A 23,826-nucleotide genomic window follows, 5' to 3' on the forward strand; every position below is an offset into this window, starting at 1 on the left:
TATATATATATATAAGGCAGATACATAGCTCAGGCAATTAGTTGATTGTTTCTACCAGCGGAGGCTACGTTCAATTTCATAGATATGGCTGCAAAAGTGGATTATGAGCACGTTTTCTAAGAATCGTTAAATTTCCCCTACAAATTACCGATTTACCTCTGTCTCCTTCTCTATAGCTCTACTGCTCTTTGGACTTTGGCCGCTTTTTTCGGTTTCTTAATCCTATACACAGTCGGTAGGACTCCTTGGACGGGGGATCAGCCAGTCGCAAGATCCCTACGTACACATAAAATAAAAGCACACAATACAAACATCCATGCCTTCAGTGGGATTCGAGCCCACGATCCCAGTGTTAGAGCTGGCTAAGTAGGGTCATGGCTTAGACCGCGTGGCCACTGTGAGCGGCTTATCAGTTCGCCTATCACCAAGGCTCAGAAACATACTTGAGGCCGCAGGGCCAGGATGCTCCGCCTCAGTCCAATCCTCAAGCCTTTATTTGTCATATCCACAGCTAGCAGAGCTTCAGGAATAGAAGCTGGTCTTCCTTAGGCCCATCAAGACGCCAATGTGACAAACAAAAGGAAAAGAGGTAAATACAGAGCTTCATCGCCCTTTAGTCTCAGCTTGTGGTCATTTCACGCTCCGGCCGTTTTATCAAGACCCATTAGACAGAAAACTGGCTTCACCACAGGGTCAATCTGGACGAGGTCACGAAAAGACATATCTTACTTCTGACGAGAGTCATACCAGAACCATCCAGCTTGTAGCCGGCCATTTCTTTTTGTTTAAGCTCTCTTATCTTATGTGTAATATTAATATCATAGATTATGCAATCATTACAAGAATTTAGTTTACGTCTAGACCCGCCGTATGGACGCATGCTTATGCAAGAAGATAGAAGTAATACCTTTTCCTTTTAATTCGCATAGTGGGGGATGGAGTTCAACTGGGTCCTCTCGGCAAGTCGGCCACTGATTGGCCTGTCGGACCTGCCCCGGGTGATTATGATGATGGAGAATTTGGTGGAATGAAGATTGGCAGGGGAAACCGAAGTACTCGGAGAAAACCTGCCCCAGCGCCATTTTGTCCACCACAAATCCCACTTGAGCAGACCCGGGCTCGAACCCAGGCCGCCGCGGTGGGAAGCCAGAGACTAACTGCTTGAGCTACGGCGGGGTCTAAGTAATATCTTGCTAACATTTCTAACGAATATTGACATGTGATGCAATTATTTAATCCTTTGTTACTACCCTTCATCCTGTCTATTTTTTTTTATTTTATATAATGGATTATGTCCGAAATGTAAAAAATGTAGTAATATACCATCGTCACAAAATTTAAGATCTTACAATCAGGTCAGCCTCCGTTAAAGGACGTTCACATGTGCCACTATTCCACTAATCAACCCCTTAACTTTATTGAATTGAGAAAGAAACGCGGGGCCCCCGTGTGCCGACAGTGCTCTTCTATCAGTCAAGGCCCCCTCAATTTCCGATTTCACGCCTCCACGGTTTGTACAGTGAGCGAATGTCTTCTTGCATTCTCCGCTTCTCTTGCATTCATTAGCTGTCATTGCCTGCAAGATGGGCACAACTCTCTCGGCAGTATTGGAAATATTCGTAGGTCACTTTATACTCCTAGGATCTGAGGTTCTCACAGCCATGGTTATGAAGATTCCCATCTTCTGTGATATGGAACACTACAGTTCGTTGAAAATAAACCGAAGTCTCGAAGGAACACGTGCTCTGAGTGCTACCTGCTTCATGCTGCTTTCATGCTTGGTTTATTCTTAGACCCTGAAGATGGACGCGACACATTCCTCTAAAAAGTCTGTTGACTTTTTACGGAATACACGGCGTTGTATCCCAGAAGCTGAAAGTCTTCAACTCTGTACTTAATTAGAATCTGCAAAATTGTGAACATCTGTGCTGACTCGAGGAGTACAGCCGCCATTGAAACACTGACCGTTGCCTACAGAGTGAACACCTTCTATGCCTTTATGTTACCCATAAGCACGTTCACATTAGCATGTGGCTGCATCCTAAGTCACGTTACTCCTGCCCACACTCGTATTCCCAAATTCTTTAAAACACATTTTAATATTATCTTCCCCTTACTCCTAAAATTGAAAGGGGCCTTTTTCTTCTAATATTTTGTATACTTTGCAGCAACGTCTATAATACAAATTCATGATATTCAGATTATCAAAACAAGTTCCATATTTAGTCAGGGGTTAAGGAACTGGGGCTATTTTGACTACTGCTCTCATACGGCATGTGACACCTTGTGATCTGACTGATGTTTCGGAGGAATTTGCTCCATTCATCTTCAGGATAGAGAAGTATAATAAGAAGCCAACAAGGAGTAGGCAGCAAGCAGAACACTAAAGATGGAGGCATAACATTCCTCCTAAACTTCTACCGGACTATACGGTGTCATATCTCAGAAAACAATACTCTTCATAATCATCGTTATGAAAATGTTAATGATACTTTTTTTTTAAATAATTTTTAACTGATCATTGGTTTATTTAAACGCAGAGTTTGAACTGGTTGGTTTACGTAACACTGAATAATAAACTATTTGTTATCAAAATCGTCAAGTTCTGATGTTCTTCCGTTGGTTATTTAATGATGTTTTATCATTATCGAGACTACTGTCACGTTTTCATAGCTCCATGACTAATAATAACGGGTTAAGGATTGAATGACTCGATTTATTGATGCCTTCTCTTACATCCTCTCTAATCACAATCAATGACGATCCAAGATTGGCCACATTCCTTGCTGGACTACGAGTGTCTTCTCTTCCACCGTGACTGGCTTGACTACTGGATATACGAGTCACTCACTCCTGCTTCACGAATGAATTCTGAATGGCGAATGAATGCGTTCATATACGAACGGCCGTTTATGTATAGTCTAACGGTATCCACGGAGACGATTGCTGAAGGTTCTCTTACACGGAAAGTGCTTTGTATCGAGTTGGTCTCCATGGAAACGTGTTCTGTACCTAGAAACGGCCTACATTCAACACTATATAGCATCGGATGGTGCTATGATTTAAAAGATTTTGATGGAAGTGGTCATGGCCGAATTGAGGTACTTTCCCGGCATTTGCCTGGAGGAGTGTGGATGTTCTGTTTCGTTGCAATATTCGTCCTTCCAACGTAAATTCGGACGACAATGACTCTTATTCCTCCAGCTGTATACTTCGCTAATTGTTCGAAAGTATTACTGACCTCCACTTTCTCATATGGGGGCTCCAGTCAGATCTAACATTGGCACAACATTCTTTGAAATGTGATATAGCCTACATAATTTGCATATACTGTGTTTCTTATTGATCTCTCGGTGCAGGCAACCATTTCGCGCAGTCTCTAAGAAATCTGAATTCTTGAATTTCAGTATTTTCTTCTATTGATTCCAGTGTTCGTAATTCGGCGACGAAATATAAAACTGGGAGGTTCACAGTTTTATAAAATTTAATCTGTAATATCATTCGCTGAAAGCTATTAAAAGAAAGAAATTTTTAAAAAAGTATTTATGGCGTTTTTCAATATATTTCCCTGGAATTTCCTGAAAAAGATATTTAGGAAAAGCAGGAAAAACTTCACAACAACCAACATCTGGAAAGAAGTTTGAACTTGGGTCTTTCTAGTATAAAGCAGATTGGACAGGCCCTCGGTGTTCGTTAAAAGAGACTTGAAAGTATCTACATGGGCATTGTGAGGTATATGGAAAGAATAACATGGTACCTGAGATACTCTGAAATCTTATGAGTAAATAATTAAACTGAATTATTAGAAACGGGTTCAGAGAGAAATGTCATATTGTTTGAGCAAACAAGTAGAGGAAACAGATAGGAATAAGCAAATATTTAGGGACACACAAATTCACACAATTGGACACGATATGATACTCATAACTTTTGTTATAATAAATAAACTAGAATTAAAAATGGTCCAATTTGAAGAATGTGTTTCTCAGTTCCTTTACACAAAATGCTTCCATCTACAAAATAAAATTGAAGAAAGTGGGAAGGAGTTTTACATGTAAACCTTAAAAAATTTGCCTCTATATAACGCATTTCCAAACAGGCGTAAATATTCATACGAAATCTGTGAAAAACTGTTACATATTTTCCAAATATATTAAACAGATATGAATGTATTAAACATTGCTCACTCACTCATGGAGCTGAGCCCTGCTTGGGAAGCCGCCAATTGTGCAGCTACTTAAGAAATTTCCAGCATTTTATGGGACTCGAAGATTCAATACCGTGTTCACAAGAGCCCTGCTTTGGTCCCTATCGTGAGCCAGATCAATCCAGTACATACCTTCCCATACTATCTCTCTAAGATCCATTTTAATATTGTCCGCCCACCTACATTTTGTTCTTCCCAATGATCTCTTTCCTTCTGGCTTTCCCACCAATATTCTATGTGCATTCCTCTTCTCCTTCATTCGTGCTACATTCCCTACTCATCTCGTCCTCCCTGACTTGATAATTCTATTTATATTTGGAGAAGAATACATTTTATGAACTATACATTATTTATGACAAAAGTATATGTTAATATTTCTCACGTGTCAAATACGAACAAATAGCGAAGTATTGCTATTAAATTTGGTCTCTATACTGAAACTGAATTCATGCGCAATAAACAATTTTCTGGAGATATATGGGGAGTAGAATGAGTATTTTATTTGGATAAATCTGACTGGAAATCCCTTATATAGAAGGTAACATTATCTAGCCTGTACAGATAATGGAAACGTACACATGTATTCACAGTGTGGAAGAGATGGGAATGTTGGCAGGCAAGGGGGCAGCTTAGGGTAAGGTTGGCGCAATATAGCCTTAAACAGAAAAGAAAACACTATCACAAGTCCGAAACGAACTACGAAATGCGAATAATATAACACCAGTAATATCAGCATATCCCACTTCTTAGTTCTACAGGCTGCAGGGGCGTGGATGGGGCTCTTTGAAAGTCCCTCCGGAGCGAAATGACCACTTTCCATCCCTGGGCAACAAGTACAATAATACTCTTCTACCCTGACGGTGGAAGTAGCACGTTTCTTCGAATCATTTGTGAATATGTACCACATTACATGGCATTGCATCCCGTAATACAGTAATCTTCGGATGAAATAATAAAATTTCACAGATTAGGTTATGGCTTAAATATTGACATGGCTTTTATGTATTTGGGCAAAACATTTTGGTGTAGGCCTCGATGGTTCCAATTCTCCCCCACAGTGAATTGCAATTGGAGCAGAAACAATGACATCAAACAAATATTTGTGAATTTGTCTCTCACTACTCCAAAGGGCTGACGTATGCTCCCCCTGTCGTTAGAACACACGCAATACATTAAGATCACAGCCTTCTGGGAAGTGACATATGTTTCTCAGAAACCTGTTCTCTTCAGTCATGACCCTTCTGCTTTGAAGAAGGAGGCGGAAGGTTCATCCGAAATGTTGGCACGTATCTATCAAAGTGCATGTCGCCTGATCCCAGGAGACTTTATCCTCAGTATTTACCTCCGTAAGAAAAGCGGCCTCCGTAGTCTAGGGGTAACGTTCCCACTTCATGACTCAAGGTACGCGGGTTCAAACCCGGCGGAGGTCGTGGAATTTTTAAGGGCGGAAAAATTCAGGGAAAAAGCCCTCTGGGAGGGACTTTAAGCTGTGGGTCCCGTGTCGTAGCTTTACGGCACGTAAAAGAACCTCATATCTCAAGGAGACCACTGAGCCAAATTTGTAAGGACATTTCCCGCCCAACAATAGTCTCTAACGCCTCTGGTAGATAGGGGAAGCATCTAGATACCGCTGAGCAAGTAGAGGCCGAACTCGCTGGCTGAGTCGGGACTGATGGACGCACAAATACCGGTAGGGTATAGAGACTGGTAGAATATTACAGGCGGACGTACAATAGACCACTGGTCGCGGTGCATGGGGAAACCCACCCCCTCCAATAATAATAATACATCAGTAAGAATCTCGGATCTCATAAAAGGTAAAGCTTTCAATTGGCCTTATCCTTCCAGCCGCACTGTGGCCCTTGGATCGACTCAGCCTCTAACAGATATTGAGTACTAGAAATATTCTTGGGGGTAAAGGGTGACCGACGCATAATGCTGACAACCTTACCGCCATCTATGAGGCGATTGTCAAGAAAATGTGGGAACCTTAACATCTCACAACTCTATGGGACTCCACGGCCTGTTACAGGGATAGCTTTATTTTACTTAATTACTATTTATCCTTGTAACAGGCTATGAAGTCCCAAAGGCTCCCACATTTTCTCTAGACAATCGGCTCACAGAATACGGTGGGACACAGTGAAAGTAATTCAAGAAAACACCGGATCTTTCCGCCCATATCCGGCCTTCTCTAGGGTTGGTCTCTGAATAAGAGGTGTATGGGTGAGAATTTTGGTAGTGTAGTACAGTAAACACCATGTATAATGTTGTCATGTGCAAGGGTGACTTATAAAACGGGTTTTGGATTGGTTGCTTGGATTTATTGACAACTTATTCACACAACTCGGGACTATATGCAATCCAGCACAGTCGCTAGTCTATACACTATACAGTTCAACACACGCCCTAGAGTTCTCAGTCAGCCATGCTGTATGCACTGTCCATCACTCCACTTGTGAGCCCAGAGACAGAGTACGGGAAATTCCTATTGTGAAATGGCTTTTCTAGATGGGGTCTTGTAGAGACGGGACGTGGTCACTGGTCAGAGAGAGATACACTCTCATAACAGCGGGTTGCATTACACTAAGATGGCCTCAACTACAAACCGAGCCCCCAAAATGTGGGCTTCTAGAGAAGTTTCAGTGTATCTCAGATCAACTTTGAACACTGAGAATGATAGTTGAGATTGCAGGGTGTTCTGAAGAGAAATCGGCTCTGATGCATGAACCGCAAGAAAACAGAAAACAACGAAACGGAATAATCGATTTACTTTATGCTTAAGCAAAGGCAACCCGATCACTAAGCAGGATGTGTCAAGCTCGAAGGCAGTTCCGGGTAAAAGTGATTCAGTTTTTAGACACCTTCACATCACTGTGCAGCTCCTACAAAATCATTCTGTCCCTCGGTCTGTACGCGTGAAATATCCCTAGAAGAGACAAACTGATTTTGATTAAACTTCGTATTGAGAAACTCTACCTAACACTGTCGAAGCCAGGACTCATTTCGTTTCAGTTTCATTCATATCGGACAATTTTAGCGATACCCTGGAGAGATGAAATATGCATACAAAAATCTAGCTTGAAACATTGAACGGAAAAGACACTGTTGGTAAATCTAGATATAAAAGGAGAATGGTATGGTGGCGTGTTTACTCGTACTCCATGCAAGGACGGATGAGCCACAGAAGAAGCCGTTGCTAAGTAATACAATCACGCAACAATAGAACAACGTGGTTATGTAATCCTTTTCTAGGCAAGGACCCCGTAAACATTCTCGCGGCAACGAACACAAAACAATAGAAATTCCATTTCTATGCAAGGACCACTAAACACCTTACCCCATAAGGACGTGACAACAATATGGAGTCCATTGTTATAACGATAAGCGCCGAGACTGTTTGCTAGGCAATTGCATACGACCGTTCAAGTGAATAGACTGCCGTTGTAGCGGAAGCTAGTAGAAATAAGGCAAAATCTGCTGTACTGAGCCTTGACTGACAGAGGCCCTGTATATGTTGTACCACCACAGTCAATAAGTTCGTGGAATGGCGGAAAAGTGTCGTACGGGAATTTACTGCCAATATGTTTCAGCAATGTTTTCGACAGCTATATCAACGTTGGCAGACTTGCACAGCGGCCAAGGGCAACTATTTTGAGAGCCGATGTGGATTTGCGTAAGTGTATGTGAATACCCTGTAACAGTGGTTCTCAAAACTGTGGGGCGCGAACCCCAGGGGGGTGCGAAGGGCTTGAAAGGGGGGCGCAGTGTACTTTCCTACAGACAAAAATTAAAACTGCCCTAAATCAATTAGAAAAGTAATAAAAAATAAAAATACATATAGAAAAACTTTTGATGAGTACAAGCTTTAATTATCAAGAATTTCAAAATAGCTAATAATTATTCTCTTTGCCGGCAATTATATAACGCGTATGCCAGAGACAGCGTTGATAGTTCGGCAGCAGCCGCATCCTTTTGCAGGCAGCACTGTACACGAGCAGCTGAAAGCAGCGAATTGGCGCCTTTTGGGCAGGGAGCAGGCAGTTTGTTGCCAGACTCAACGGTGATCGACGGATATGCCTGTTTGATGTTGTGTTCTTATGCATTCAACGTTTCAGTGCAGTTTTGCTGATTTGTTTACCTCTTGAAGCTGACTTGATTATGAACAATTGATGATGAAGCGTTTCCTGATTAGTGATAGAAATGAAGACGCCAGTGCTCCGTCAACTAGTGGTGGGAAAGCAGCTACTCGGAGTGTGAAAACGAGAAGGTACAATGAGAACTATTTACCACTAGGCTTTACGAAAACTGTGATCACTGATGAAGAACGTCTGCAATGTGTAATCTGTCTAGGTATTTTAGCTGCAGATAGTATGAAACCTAGTAAATTAAAGAGATATCTTCAAAGCAAACATCTGAAGTTTACAAGTAAACCAAAAGATTTTTTTGTTAGAAAGCTTAGTGGTTTAAAGTCCACCCAACAGAAATTTGCTAAAACAACAAATGTGACTTCTAAGGCCCTTTTAGCCTCTTACCAGGTTTCTCATAGAACTGCTAAATGCAAGAAAAGACACACATTTGTAGAAACACTGATTTTACCAGCAGAGATTGATGTAGTATCAACAATGTTGGGAGACTCTTCTTCTCAACAATTGAAAAATATCCCCCTCTAATGACAGTTTGTAGAAGAATTTCAGGCATTTCTGACGATTTACGTCAGCATTTAATTGAGAAGTTGCGTAACAAGTGCTTTGCACTTCAAGTGGACGAAGCGACTGATACTCATAAAGATGCTCATTTGATTGCGTACATTCGTTTCTTTGATGAGTGTAATATGCGAGAGGAATTGTTTTTCTGTGAGCCTGTCTTGAAAACAGCAACAGCTCAAAGACCTTTCCACATGATTGATGCTTTCTTTAGTGAAAATGGGATATCATGGGATAAGTGCACTGGCATATGTACAGATGGAGCTCGTTCAATGTCTGGAGTCCGTGCTGGATTACAAGCAAAAATTAAAGCTGTTGCTCCCGAAGCAGTATGGACTCACTGTATGATATATCGGGAGGCTCTGGCAGCTAAAGAACTCAGCCCACCCCTTCATGAAGCGCTGCAGACAGTTGTAAAAACCGTCAATGTCATCAAGACAAATCCTCTGAAGTCTAAACTTTATAAAATGCTGTGTGAGGAAATGGGTGCCGAACACACTGCTCTGTTGTTTTTTAGTGATGCTCGATGGCTTTCAAGAGGCAAGGTATTAAAGAGAATGTGTAAGCTGAGGCATGAGGTGTTCTGTTTTTTAAATGGGGAAATACACTCACTGACAGACAGTTTCAGCAACAAGGATTTTTTATTGAAAGTGGCTTAACTTACAGATATATTTGAGAAACTAAATATCCTCAACACTTCACTTCAAGGGAATGAGGCAACTGTACATTCTTGGAATGACAAACTGAAGGCATGCATGAGAAAATTAGAGCTCTGGAGAAACAGTATGGAAAGTGACACGCTAGACATGTTCCCTACTCTGGTGTCAATGGTACAAGACACTGATAATCCAGTGCTTCCAATGGACATAAGAAGCTGCCTACTTGATCATCTCATAATGTTGAAAGTTCTTTTCGATAAATACTTTTGCAATGATTTTGACGAATTTAATTGGATTAAAAATCCATTCGAAAGTGCTCCTGGGCCATCATCTCTAAATGTAAATGAGCAAGAACAACTCATCAATCTCACAAGCGATACTTCATTAAAAAGTAAATTTAAGGACTTGTCTTTGTTGGAGTTCTGGATACATATTGAAAAGGAATTCCCAACTTTGAGCCAAGAAGCACTGAACAACTTACGTAGTGCGTTCAAGTTCTAAGGTCTCCGATTTTTTTCTCACACAATAATTATACAAAAAATGTGAAACTTCTGTCACTTTCCAACGTAATCTCTTTGCAACCCTACACATTTTCACAACGTCAACGCCATGATTCCATGGCCGCTGCGAACGCTTCTGTAGGAGTCTGTTTTGACCAGTGGAAAATCGCTGATGCAATAGTGGCACGATTGGTGAATGTGCGACCACGGAGAGTGTCTTTCATCGTTGGGTAAAGCCAAAAATCGCTAGGAGCCATGTCAGGTGAGTAGGGAGCATGAGGATCCACTTCAAGGTTCTTTACACGAAGAAACTGCTGCGTCGCGTACGCCCGATGCTCTGGTGCATTGTCCTGGTGAAAGAGCACACGTTTTCTCGCAGTGCTGGAAGGAGCTTGTTTTTTAAAACATCTTGGTAGGATGCACCTGTCACCGTAGTGTCCTTTGGAACGAAATGAGTAAGGATTAAGCCATCGCTGTCCCAAAGCAGGGCCACCATTTTTTCAGCATTGGCGCTTACCCGAAATTTTTTGGTGGCTGTGAGTCTGTGTGCTTCCATTGAGTTGTCTGCGCTTCGTTTCAGGATTGAAAAACGGCATCCATGTCTGATCCATTGTCACAATTGATGAAAAGAAAGTCCCATTCCTGCTTTCATCACGTGTCAACATCGCCTGGCAAATTGCCATGCGCGCAGCCTTGTGGTCGTCCGCCAGAATTCGTGGCACCCACCTGGAGGACCTTTTCCGCATTGCAGGTTTTCATGCAGGATTGTGTGCACAGATCCCAAGGAAATGCCAACTTTGAAGGCGATCTTCCAAAACAACTTTCTCAACTCGCTCGACCATGTTGTCAGACCGGCTGGTGTGAGGCCGAGATTGTTTTGGTTCGTTGTCACACGACGTTCGGCCTTCTTTGAACTGTCGCGCCCACGAACGCACATTTTTCACACTCATGACACCATCACCACATGTCTCACTCAACTGGCGATGAATTTCAATGGGTGTCGCACCACGCAAGTGGAGAAAACGAATGATTACTCGCTGTTCTTGTAACGAAAACGTCGCCATTTTAAGTATCAAAAACACTCCTCACCCTCACCTCCACCAGTAGAGTTCTGTGTGCCGTACAGTGCTGCCATCTCTGCCACGCATTCACAAAAAGTGCACACGTATTTTAAACTAAACCGCATGTGTCTGTCCGCTCCCAGTCATGAGAAAACCCTAGAACTTGAACGGCCCTCGTACTTATGCGAGACAGGCTTTTCTCCATCGGCAGCTATAAAGTCAAAGTATCGTTCAAGGCTAAATATTGCTAAAGAAGTTAGAGTGGCCATTTCTGATATTACACCAAGTTTTGATAAACTTTGTTATCAAAAGCAGGCCCATCCATCACACTGAATTTTGACATTTAAATGTTTGATTTTCTTTGTAGAAAAAATTAAAATACTTGTTAGTTAAATATCGTTTCATTTCAATACATATTTTGCTTAATTGCAAGTGTTAAAACTAATTTTTATTGTAGGCCTAGTACTGTGATACTTTAATTTCGTGTAAGAAGCTGCTAAATATTATGTAGAAAAACACAAAATAAACCGAATAAAACGTCAAACATACCATGACTTATATTTTTATAAAAAAAAACAGGCTGGGGGCCTGAGAATATGTTCTCTTGTAAGGGGGGGCTCAGAGGTAAAAAGTTTGAGAATCACTGCCATTTAATATGATGCGATAAAATCACATTCCACGAACTTAATGACTCAACCAAGTATATATATTTTTAACATCTTTAACATGTAAAATGTAAACATATTTTACACTATGACAAATGACTTAATACTGCAGATATTAACTCTGACAAAAAACAGACCGTCCTCTCGTCAGAGAGGGCGTCCCACAAAAACAGACAGTAACTGTCAAACACTAATAAATATCTGGTCATGAGCCCCCGATAGGAACCGACACCAAGACTTACTGACTGGCTGACCGTTGGTTGCAATGTGACTTTGACTTTGGCTTTAAGCAGTTAAGCATTTGAAGAATTAGGTGTGAAGCGGGTAGCCGAAGAGAATTCGGAAGGCAACTAAATATTTGAAGTGTTAACAGAAGCCGAAGACCTTATTGCATGTGCTCTAATTACTGTAATTTCGAGAGTGTAGGAACTAAGCGTAGTAACATCTCCGATAAATCTGTTTGCCAATCAGAACTCCGTCTGCAAGTCACTAACACATGTGACAATATTACAACGTGCTTGTACGGAACCAGAGCATGAGGGTCTACTGCCTCAGAGTTCAGTGGCAAACTCTTATGAATACGACAATGAACTTGATGCCATAAAATGCAGGCAATTACTTGAATAGCTTAGCGCTTATCAGCTATTCAAAAAGGAATCATTTTGCGTGGGTTTTGACCCACATGTTTATATGCATGTATTTATTACTATGATACTTTTCTTTTAAATTACGTAGCAACTGTAGTCACCAAACGAGCCATTGAAGAACATCAAATCAGAAATGCACCTCACGTTAATCTGTGCTGAAGTATTTGATATAAGCCCGTGTGTTTTCGTGTTAAGCGTCGTTACCAAGGCAACGCAGCCATTTTGCAGACTTGGGTGACTGTGCAATGCAAACCAAATTCATATGTTTCGAACATAAAACACGACCTTCAGTACACACAGTGTACCCCTGTAACCTCCTAGGACTGCAGCTGGGTTAATGTACAGATGAACGCAGGTTGGACTTGTATCAATTTTGCCTGATAGCAGCAGCCATGTAATTTACTGTAGTAGCAACAATAAAGCAAAATGATAGAGGAAGGGCGGGGGGGGGATGATGGTGAGATGCCTTTGATGGGAGAATTCCAGTAGCAGCTCGGCGTGGGTTCGGATTGGTTCCGAATTTGTTTCGGTGTCACGTGATAGAATCAGCGTGATAAATTCGATTCCACAGGTTGGGAACGCTGTTACAAAGTCATTGTATTGTTTCAGCATAGGTCATTACAGACATGGCGGATGGTGGGAGAGCGAAATGGGAAAGGTTTTTCTGCCCACGAGACTGCATGCTGCAGAAGGAATAATGATGCGTCTTTGTTTATTACGTAAATGAATGTGATTACTAAAATATTTATTTTTAATTATATACATTCTTATGTCTTTTAGAGTATATACCGACACACTTACCAAATCCGCCCCCAGAAAATATATGCCGTATCTCTAATTACTGGAACAGCCAACAGCACCCGGAAAGCAGAATTTTATGTGCAGACAAGGACAATACTTCTGGACATCCTAAGGACTGTATGCGCTAAGATTGTCTAGCTTCTAACTAATTCACTAACTCAACGCAGAGGCCGTGCCATAGCCCAGGCCGTTAGTTGCAGGCTTCCCACGGCGGAGGCCCGGGTTCGAGCGCAGGTCAAGTCGTGTAGGATTTGTGGTGGATGAAGTGGCACGGGGCAGGTTTTCTCCGAGTACTTTGTTTTCCCTTGACAATTCGCTTTCCACTGATTGCTCCACAAGAATCATCACCTACCGCCTGGGGCTGGTGCAACAGGCCACATCGCGGCCGCAGGCTCACCCCATGGGAAGATAAATATAATATCGATAAAGAAGGGTTCGTCTTGGCAAGCCATCAGTCACTTTGTCAAGAAATTCCTTCCCTTTGATGAAATCCAAAGGTTCATTACTGTGTTCACAAGACCATGTCACTTGGACTTACTCTGCTCCTTATTAAGACCTAACCTAACCAACTCCAGGCAGCCGAGTTCTTCTTGAGAAGCCTCCAGTCGCTCAGCTACTCAAGAATTTCCCAGCGTTTTATGGAACCCGATCGTTCATTACCGTGTTCACAACAGCCCGCTGTAACATCGCGTGCTCTTTCTCTAAGACGCTTCTTAATATTATCCTTCCACCTATGTCTAGGCTTTCCTAGTGCTCTCTTTCTGAACAGAACAATATATTAAATCTTATGCATGAGTGCTACATGCCCTGCTCGTCCCATACTCCTTGACTTCTTCATTCTAATTCTATTTGGATAAGAGTACAACTCATGAAGCTCCTCACTATGTAATTTTCTCAAATATGGAATTCATTTTAATGGGGCACGCGGTAGCGTAGTTGGTTGAGGAGCTATGCTGCAAGCCGGAAGGTCGCGGGTTCAAGTCGCGATGAGATCATTGTATTTTTTCAATTGACCTAATCCTTCCAGCCGCACTATGGCCCTAGGGTCGACTCAGTACCAGGAATTAATTAAATAATGTTCCCCTTGTGTGGGTGGGTACCAGTTTCCACATATCGCGTAGTCCTTATAACCGAAGCAGTGAGTCTGAAATACTGAAAGCAAATGGCAGGATGATTTTGAATTTTGGAGCGGGAAGTGTAAAAACGTCCGTGACCTAACACAAAATGCTAATACTTCGGATAGAAATGGGTGGCCAGATGCACGCACCCACCGGTAGCCTTGCGCCCGGGGAAGGTGTCCCCTCTTCTCTTTGAAGTGGAGGTTGGGTGAGTCCCAGAGAGGGTCCCCACGTTATGGACAAGAGAAATATCTCTTCTTAGTCACCTCTATCCAGTGCCGTGTTCCAGAATATTCGAGCTATTACCCCACTCACTCATATATACTCATGGTGTTGTGCTTAATTAATTAAGCTTTCTTTTTTACCCAGCATCTTATCCAGTGGGTAACGGCAACTCTTTTCCTGTGGATAAAACGACTGGAGCATGAAGCTGACGACTCAATCTAGTGTCTAGGTCAGGAATGTTGGCTATACAAACTCACTCTTGCACTTCTCTATGGCGTCCTGCTTAATTAAGTACACGTACATCTTGAACTATTTTACCGTTTATCTGTTCTGGTAATGAGGACAAACATCAAAATTGTCTGTGAGGGTAGACGGTCTCTGGACTGAAACACGAACCCGCGATCTCCGAATAGGAAGCCGAGATATAGGTACTAACCGTTGCGCTCGGGTGTCCGGGTTTGTGACAGAGCTCCTCCGGTTACACACAGAGTTGAAGCCGGTCCGGGTCCCCGCTGACTCACCCGAGCAGTGTATGTTTTAACACAAGGCAAAGTTACTTTACACTCACGAGGGAGTTCAATGGTTAATTAGCTTCGTAACCTCTCCCCGTGACGATGCTAACACACGGGTCATAAATTTTCTATTAACTGGCGACTGTACGCCAGTGTACTGTGGATTACGGGGCTGACTTCCCCCTCCCGTGTGCTCCCCAGCGTCACAGAGAGAGAAGGCTGCAACTCACAGCCCTCACACGAGATTTGCGAGGAAACAGCAGGATAAGAAACATCACTATCCCTCGTAATACAAATGCTAATACTGTTACTTCCACTATTACTACTACTATTTCTATCTCTAGCACTACTACCATTACTTCTAGGATTACTGTCACTACCAGTAGTATCACTATCTTCGCTTGCTTAGACGCTGGGATCGCGTGTTCGAATCCCACTCAAGACAGGAATGTTTGACGTGTATATGCGTTTATTTTGTGTTTGTGTTGTCCTGTGTTTAGGTAGAGGCCTAGCGACGAGCTGATCACCCATCCAAGGAGTCCTACTGTCTGTGAAAAATTATTACGGAACTGAATAATAGGCCTGGGTCCTGAATGGGCTGAAAGAGCCAGTGAGAAAGAAAACTAGTAGTACTAATATACTAATATGACAATTGTTAATACTACTACTACTACTACTGCTGCTGCTGCTACTACTACTACTGAGTCGGGATGGCGCAGTAGGTGCAGCGACTAGCTACTGACTGAACGACCGAGGGATCGGAGTTCGAGTCACGGTAGTCATGAATTTTCACTTCTCCGTGTCGTCCAGACCGGGCCTAGGGTCCACCCAACCTCCTATTAAATGAGTACCGGTGGCTCTTTCTCAGGGAGCAAAGCGGCCGGGGCATGAAGTCCACCACTCATCTCAAATTAGTGTCGAGGTCAAGAAAACGTGGGTCTACACGTCCACTCCCCTATACGCCTTCATGGCCTAGTGCTTACATAGTTAAGTGCAGGGTCAACTTACCATTTTTACTACTATTTCTACTAGATTTATTGTCACTACTAGTAGTACTTCCCACCGATTGTGTCTTCACCTTATCGTGGCGGTGGGGTTTTATTGCACCTGAGACCCTGAGAAATATGCAGGCGGTAGCGTAGCTACTGGAAGGGTCATCCATACTAGGCAGGTCAAGGGGTAAGAGCCAGATGAAGAAGAATACCCTAGTCCTCCAGGTTGGGCGTAAGGTTAACAACCTAAAAAACAAACAAAAACAAAATCCGTAGCCTGCAGTCCCCAAGTGAACTATACCGATCGAGCGACCGCCGTTTGCCGGCGAAGTTAGTGCCAACTTTAGCGGATAGAGGGTGTCACGTTGTCGGCGCAACGGATCTCCACTGCTGTTAATCTCGGTTTTCTAGACCGGAGCCGCTATTTCCTTGAAATAACTCCACCATTATCCTCACGAGGTTAATTGTACCTCGTTACAGATCCACTACTTCCCAGAAAATCTTGTAGAGCGGGGAATCGAACCCGGGACCTCTGGATCTGTAGCCAGGAACTCTGACCATTAGATCACAGCACACCGTAAAAACTAAATTGTTCAGAACCAGACAGTCAGCCTCGGATGGAGGACTGAACAGAAATCGACACCAGCGAAGGAGCTGAGATGTTTGGAGGATGTACATGATCTTCTTCTTCTTCTATGGCGCAACAGCCCGATGCTGGGCCTTGGCCTCCCTTATCAAGCCCCTCCATTCCTCTCTATCCTGCGCTGCTCTCTTCCAGTTCCTTACTCCCATTAACTTCTTTGCATCTTCTTCCACCACATCAATCCATCTAGTTCTTGGTTTCCCAGCATGTCTCCTGCGCCTGTTGTACTGTATAATATTTTCTTTGGGATACACTCCTTAGCCATTCTCTGTACATGCCCAGCCCATGGGAATCTGTTTAGCTTTATCGTCACTGAGATCTTTGGCTCCTTATATAATTTGTATAACTCTTTATTATATCTTATTCTCCATTCTTGCTCTCCGCAAAATGAAAGTGAACGAATGGAGAGGAAAGATGAAGGGCAGAGAAGAATGGGGGCAGATTGTTCAGGAGGCCATAGCTCACCCTGAGCTGGAGCACCGAGGGGAAGGAATGACTAGTACTACTGCTCTCACAGCTACTGTTACTACTAATGGTAGTACTATTAGTACGAGTAGTACTAGAACCATTGTTAAAACTGCTACTGTTACTGCTACTACGTGTATAATTATACTGCAGCTACTTCCTGCATTACAAGTTCCCATCTTAATTCTACCTCAACACCCTCCCAAATTTCAGGCGATACGAACAGTAATGATTGTTTACTGTGATCTCGTGTCCACATTTCCAGCAACATGTGGAAACTCTGTAACTTACATAATCTCGCATAATACTGGTATAAGAGAAAACTTTTCTATAATATGTTCACTGGCAGCTGGTCAGTCATTTAAATCGACCAGAGAGTAAGTGACTCATTCAGACTGTAGGTCAGTCAGTCAGTCAGTCAGTCAGTCAGTAGAATAGCCCGACAGGGAGTGAACTGGTCTGCCGGCCAGTCAATCAGTAAATCAACCAAAGAGAGAATTGGCCAGTGAGTGAACACAGAGTCAGCCAGCCAGTGAGTATGAGAGTTCATTGAGTTGATCAATCAACGAAGCAGTAAGCTAGTAAATCAGGCAAAGGTCAGTTCGCAAAACTGCCAGTGGGCGAGTTGGTAGTCAATGAACCAACCAGACAGTAGGCAAGTCAGTCATTAAATCGTCTAGCAAGGAAGTTGGTCAGCAAGTGAACAGGCAACTAGCAAGTAAGAAAGTAAGTAAGTAAGAAAGTTAGTTAGTTAGTTAGACAGACAGGAAGGCAGATAGATAGATAGATAGATAGATAGATAGATAGATAGATAGATAGATAGATAGATAGCTGACTCCACATCAGAAACACCTCCTCAACATGAACACACCCCAACTTGTCACCTCAGGCTTACTCGTATATGAGCAATTTCTACTTTCGTCCAATGTTTGTTTCCCCCTCTAAAATTCCCTTACCTTCGTAAGCGATATTTTCTTAAACTATTCTAATTTTATTTCTAAACTGAGTGCGTGTATGTCATTACGTCGAATACGACATAATTAACTATTTATTTGCATACTAGCATATTAATGTTAGATCATTTCGCCGTCACTTATGTATTTCTCATGTATCGCCTGATCGTGGCCAATCTGGGGTGAAACACTTTTCAGTTAAGACCCATTACTGTTTTTAAATAATAAAATAACTCTCCGGGTGAGAGAAAAAGCTGTCCATTTTGGTTACTTGATTAGTTAGTTTGCTGAATACCTAGTCTCTTTGTTTCTGTGCTGATTGACTGGTTGGCAAACCGTCAGTGGGCGGGTTGGATGAGACGGTCAGACAGTAATACAGCCTGCCGCTAGAGCAGTTGGATAGTGGGACAACCAGTGAGGGAAGGAGTGAGTTAGCCTCACAGCAAATGAATCATAAAGCAAGCCATTTATTCAGTAAAATTCTTCAATCAGTAAACCAGATTATTTACCAATGCATCAGGTAACCATTAAACCAACCAGTAAATGAGATATTTGTCTATCTCGCTGATTATAATCGGCCAGTAGGTTAATCGATCAAATGTTTAATCAGCCAGTCAGCAAGTGAGATGGTCTGTCCGTGCCTAAGGTAGCCATTAAGTCAACCAGTAAATGAGATATTTATCTATCTCGCCGATTATAATCAGCAAGTAGGTTAATCGATCAAATGTTTAATCAGCCAGCCAGCTAAGCAAGTGAAGCAGCCAGTCAGCAAGTGAGATGGTCTGTCCGTGCTTAAGGTAGCCATTAAGTCAACCAGTAAATGAGATATTTATCTATCTCGCCGATTATAATCAGCAAGTAGGTTAATCGATCAAATGTTTAATCAGCCAGTCAGCAAGTGAGATGGTCTGTCCGTGCCTAAGGTAGCCATTAAGTCAACCAGTAAATGAGATATTTATCTATCTCGCCGATTATAATCAGCAAGTAGGTTAATCGATCAAATGTTTAATCAGCCAGTCAGCAAGTGAGATGGTCTGTCCGTGCCTAAGGTAGCCATTAAGTCAACCAGTAAATGAGATATTTATCTATCTCGCCGATTATAATCAGCAAGTAGGTTAATCGATCAAATGTTTAATCAGCCAGTCAGCAAGTGAGATGGTCTGTCCGTGCCTAAGGTAGCCATTAAGTCAACCAGTAAATGAGATATTTATCTATCTCGCCGATTATAATCAGCAAGTAGGTTAATCGATCAAATGTTTAATCAGCCAGTCAGCAAGTGAGATGGTCTGTCCGTGCCTAAGGTAGCCATTAAGTCAACCAGTAAATGAGATATTTATCTATCTCGCCGATTATAATCAGCAAGTAGGTTAATCGATCAAATGTTTAATCAGCCAGTCAGCAAGTGAGATGGTCTGTCCGTGCCTAAGGTAGCCATTAAGTCAACCAGTAAATGAGATATTTATCTATCTCGCCGATTATAATCAGCAAGTAGGTTAATCGATCAAATGTTTAATCAGCCAGTCAGCAAGTGAGATGGTCTGTCCGTGCCTCAGGTAGCCACTAAGACAGTGAAACAGTAAATTCGTTTCGTCAGCCAGTTAGGCTAGTGCAACAGTCAGTCAGTCGGTTAATGGGAGAGGTCTGCACAAGGCCATACTTTCGTGAGCCCCACCGTCGCAGCCGGCCGCAGTCCGCCCCGAGCCCGTGACTCCGCGGCACGCTCGTGTGCGTGGTACGAGTCGTGATGTTTCTTTGTTTGCGTGCGCAGTCGGGCTGCTTTCTTTCATTTCCAGGAAAAACTCCGCCCTGATTTCGCAACGCCTATTCCTCGTTTTCTTTCCTTTTTCATGTTTTTATTTCTGTTGTTTCTGTTTTGTTTCCCACTGAGGAAGTGTGTAAATTTACAAGTCCTTTCGTTTGTCAACTAATTGTCCAGTGCAGCAGTAATTACTATTATGTTCATATAGCACACTTGCTACTGCTGGAGATGCACAATAACGGTAAAGAGCATTGTTGCATTGTAGTGATCACTTGTTTCTGTTGTAAGGCCGAGCTATGAGAAGAATTTTCCTCCGTTCCCAGTCTTGTGCTTGTGTCTCTGTTTTTACAACTTGAAAATATCCTGATATTAGTAAAGAGATTATTCCTCTTTGCATAGGGCTTATGAATCCTAAATTACTTATTCCATGGAAGTGAGACCGTCTTCAGGGAACAACAGCCACTCAGTTCGTCATGAAAGTCATTGCTCTTAAGTAACCCGAAGATTAGGTCGCGCCATAGCTCAAGCGTTAGTCGGTGGTTTCCCACAGCAGCGGCCCGGGCTCGACCCCTGGTCTGGTCAAGTGGGATTTGTGGTGGACAAAGTGGCGCTGGGGCGGGTTTTCTCCGAGTACTTCGGTTTCCCCTGCCAATCTTCATTCCATCAAATTCTCCAACATCATAATCACCCGGGGCAAGCTACGATAGGCCAATCAGTGGCCGCCGCGCCGAGTGGACACACTTGGAACACCCCCCCCCCCACTAAACGAATTAGAAACAACCCGAAGATTCATTGCAAGTGCACAAGAACTCGTCAGTGGACCCTGAACTGAATCAATTTTACCTTCTCCCGCAGCCTCAGGAGCTGTTTCTTCGTCACAATTTTGTTCTCAGTTTCTCATATCCACACGTGCTAAATGTCCTGCTCATCTCATCTTCCTTCATTTACTCTCACTAATATTTAATGAAGGCCGGAATATGGAATATTAAAATGTTATGTAATTTGACAACGCTGTACTCGCCGCATTGATTCCTGGGAGAGAATATGACGTCATACTTCAAAATGACGACTGTTCAATATGCGTGCTTTCTTTATCGAAATAAATTTCGTTACCAAAAGACAATGTCGTTACAGAATTCAATATGGAAAAGATCCACCTTGAGACAATGCTATCCGATGTTGGTTAAAGCAATTTTAAAAGACTGGTAGTGCTTTTGCTGCGATCGTAACGGTTAGACCTCAAATGCTACCGAACACTTGGGAACCTTACGTGCCATGAAAAGCGCGCATGTTGAAGTTGTTTAGAATTCTGCATTATTGATTCTATAAGCAATAAAACTTTCTGAGTTACATTTTCATGTTCCGTTAGCAGTTTTATTCTGTTTCTTCTGGTATGATAATTATAGGCCACGCAAATCCCCACAATAATTTAGGATCACCCTTCTCTTCGTCTCTCGTACCTGAATATACTTTACAGGGGCAGATAGGAAGGCTCTTACTGAGCATTGGTAAGTCCCATGCTGGCCGCCAAAGCGCTTCATATTCGAATGTACTGAACGTGGCCGATAGACTGGAACGTGTGTACGTACCTGAGTCTGGGTGAGTCCTAGGCTGGCCGCCAACTCGGCCCGCTCTGGAAGAGCCAGGTACTGCGTGCGCTGGAACCGCCGGTTTAGCTGCTGCAGCTGCAGACTCGAGTAGATAGTCCGCGGTTTTCGCATCTTTTTCCCCTTCCCATTGACTCGTAGAGAACCATCGTCCACACATTTGTCTGAAATAAATCAAATAGTTCAACGTCAGTCAGGAAGCTCCAAGTCTCCACCTTCCCCTAGGCATGTTACAACGAAACTGGTTAATGCAATAACAACAGGTCCAAGGTTTGAAACAAGGGCATGTTCCTTCATCAAATAACAAATTCAGATTAACCCTTTCTATACTAAGTTTCTTTATAACAGTTCAGAAGAGAGACGTTTCGAAGCGTCAGCAATACACATATATGTAGCCTAATCAATCTAACTTAATCAAACCTCAACTCAATTTATCTAATCTAATCCAGCATATGGTAATACCCCTATACAAGTGCGTGGAAACAAAAGTGTCAATATCGGTAATAATATTCACTAGCCTCATAATTCGTAGTTCACTCCTTAAGAACCCAAGAGTCGTTCAGTTACTCAGAAAGTCTCAAAACATTTACGGAACCTGGAGGTTCTGTTTTATGTTCACAAGTACTCGCCACCTGGCACGATTTTAAATCCAGTCCACAAGTTCCAACTTATTTCCTTAAGATTTATTTTAATATTATTCCAATGGTACGAAGGGACACGCGGTAGCGTAGTTGGTTTAGGCACTATGAAACAAGCCGGGAGGTCGCGGGTTCGATTCCCGATGATGTGAACTTTTTCAATTTACCTAATCCTCCAGCCGCATTGTGATTATGGGGTCGACTCAGTCTCTAACAGAAATAAGTACCAGGAATCTTCCTGAGGAGTAAAGGGCGGTTGGCGCGTAAGCTGACAATCTCACCGCCATCTGTGAGCCGACTGTCTAGAAAATGTGGGAGCCTCGACGTCTCACAGCCCTATGGGCCTTCACGGTCTGTTACAGGGATATCTTTACTTACTTTTACTTACAATGAGAGGAATGTTACTGCATTTAGCTTCACGTGAACCAATAGCGAAGGCTCCGGCTAATATTACCCACTCAAACACTAAAAGTGGAGGAATATTCGTTATTCTATAAAAGCTTCTTACTTGCGTCGAATAATCAGTGTCCCTTGCGAAGGTCACATGACACGGTGTTTCGGAACGTTGATCGAACAGGGTCACAAAAATCGCAAATCGAGCTCTCGATTAAAAGTCCCAAAATCGTGGTATCGCACATGTACAGGGGAGAGAGAGCTAGAGAATGCGGCTATTAGAACTGCCAGGTCATGCGGTGACATTTGCACGTGATATGACGTTTAGACCTGGTTTCAGCCCCTGCACTGGCATGTCCGTACGCGGACATGTACGCATGCCTACTGAGTCACGTGGCATGCTGCTTCTTTGTATGGAATGCAAAATAAGTTCTCAGACTGTGTTACAGATCAGAAATATCCTGACACTTCACAGCTGCTACGTCTGTGTGTGTGTGTCCAAAACTGAGTATTTTAAAGCTTCAGAGTAATATTTTGAGTATTAATGGACTGCTAACCAACCAAGCGAGAAAGAAAATTCTATATTCTATTATACCGCATTATATTATTGTTATAATTATGGTTAGTATGTATTGTTTGTTCTTTTCTTTACTCAGTCTCACTTCATAATTGTCCTTTGGTCTGTTAACTGCTCTTTCCAATGTCTCTTCCAGCCCATTTAAGTACCAGTTCTCTATTTCAGTTCCATATGCATTTTACACAGACGGTAGAGCTCTTTGGACTGGGGATCAGCCCGTCGCAGGGCGACTGCCTAATCACAAGACGTCACAAACACAGAATAAACGTATGCACACAAAATAAACACCCAAGCCCTGAGTGGGATTCGGACCCACGATCAGGGTTTTCAAGCGAGCGAAGGCAGTACATGCCTTAGACCGCTCGGGTACCGTGACCGGCCAACAAATGTTATTAGAGGTATAAAATCAAGGTAGGCTAGAAGGGTGGGGGTGGGACTAAGGTTCAGAAGAATTTCAAATAAACGAGAGGCTCAAATGTCAATGCTGACAAAGATTCCTACATTCTTTTTGAAAAAGGTAACTCTAATTTGTGTCGAAAAGAAAAAAATATTCTAACAAAACGCAATTCTTCGCATATGCCCAACGCTACATATCTGCCTCTCCACTTAAGGACAAGAGAAATGGCTTCAATTTATCTGCCTCACAAGGAAAAGGAGCCGGGAAAGTGTAGCAGAGCGACTGGCTACGGGCTGGACGG

General features: G+C 42.7%; 1 protein-coding gene across 2 annotated transcripts in view; it reads right to left on the reverse strand.

Moving 5' to 3' along the window:
- The window catches only part of LOC111864748 (homeotic protein distal-less), a 270,217-nt gene that overhangs the window by 168,048 nt on the left and 78,343 nt on the right, over nt 1–23,826 (reverse strand). For both annotated transcript variants that reach the window (XM_023852254.2, XM_023852245.2), the window contains one exon: nt 21,503–21,684. In XM_023852254.2, coding sequence (XP_023708022.1) covers nt 21,503–21,684 — 182 coding nt within the window. The remainder of the gene's footprint in view (nt 1–21,502; nt 21,685–23,826) is intronic.

The sequence above is a fragment of the Cryptotermes secundus genome, unplaced genomic scaffold (genome assembly GCF_002891405.2).
Source record: "Cryptotermes secundus unplaced genomic scaffold, Csec_1.0 scaffold522, whole genome shotgun sequence".
NCBI lineage: Eukaryota > Metazoa > Arthropoda > Insecta > Blattodea > Kalotermitidae > Cryptotermes > Cryptotermes secundus.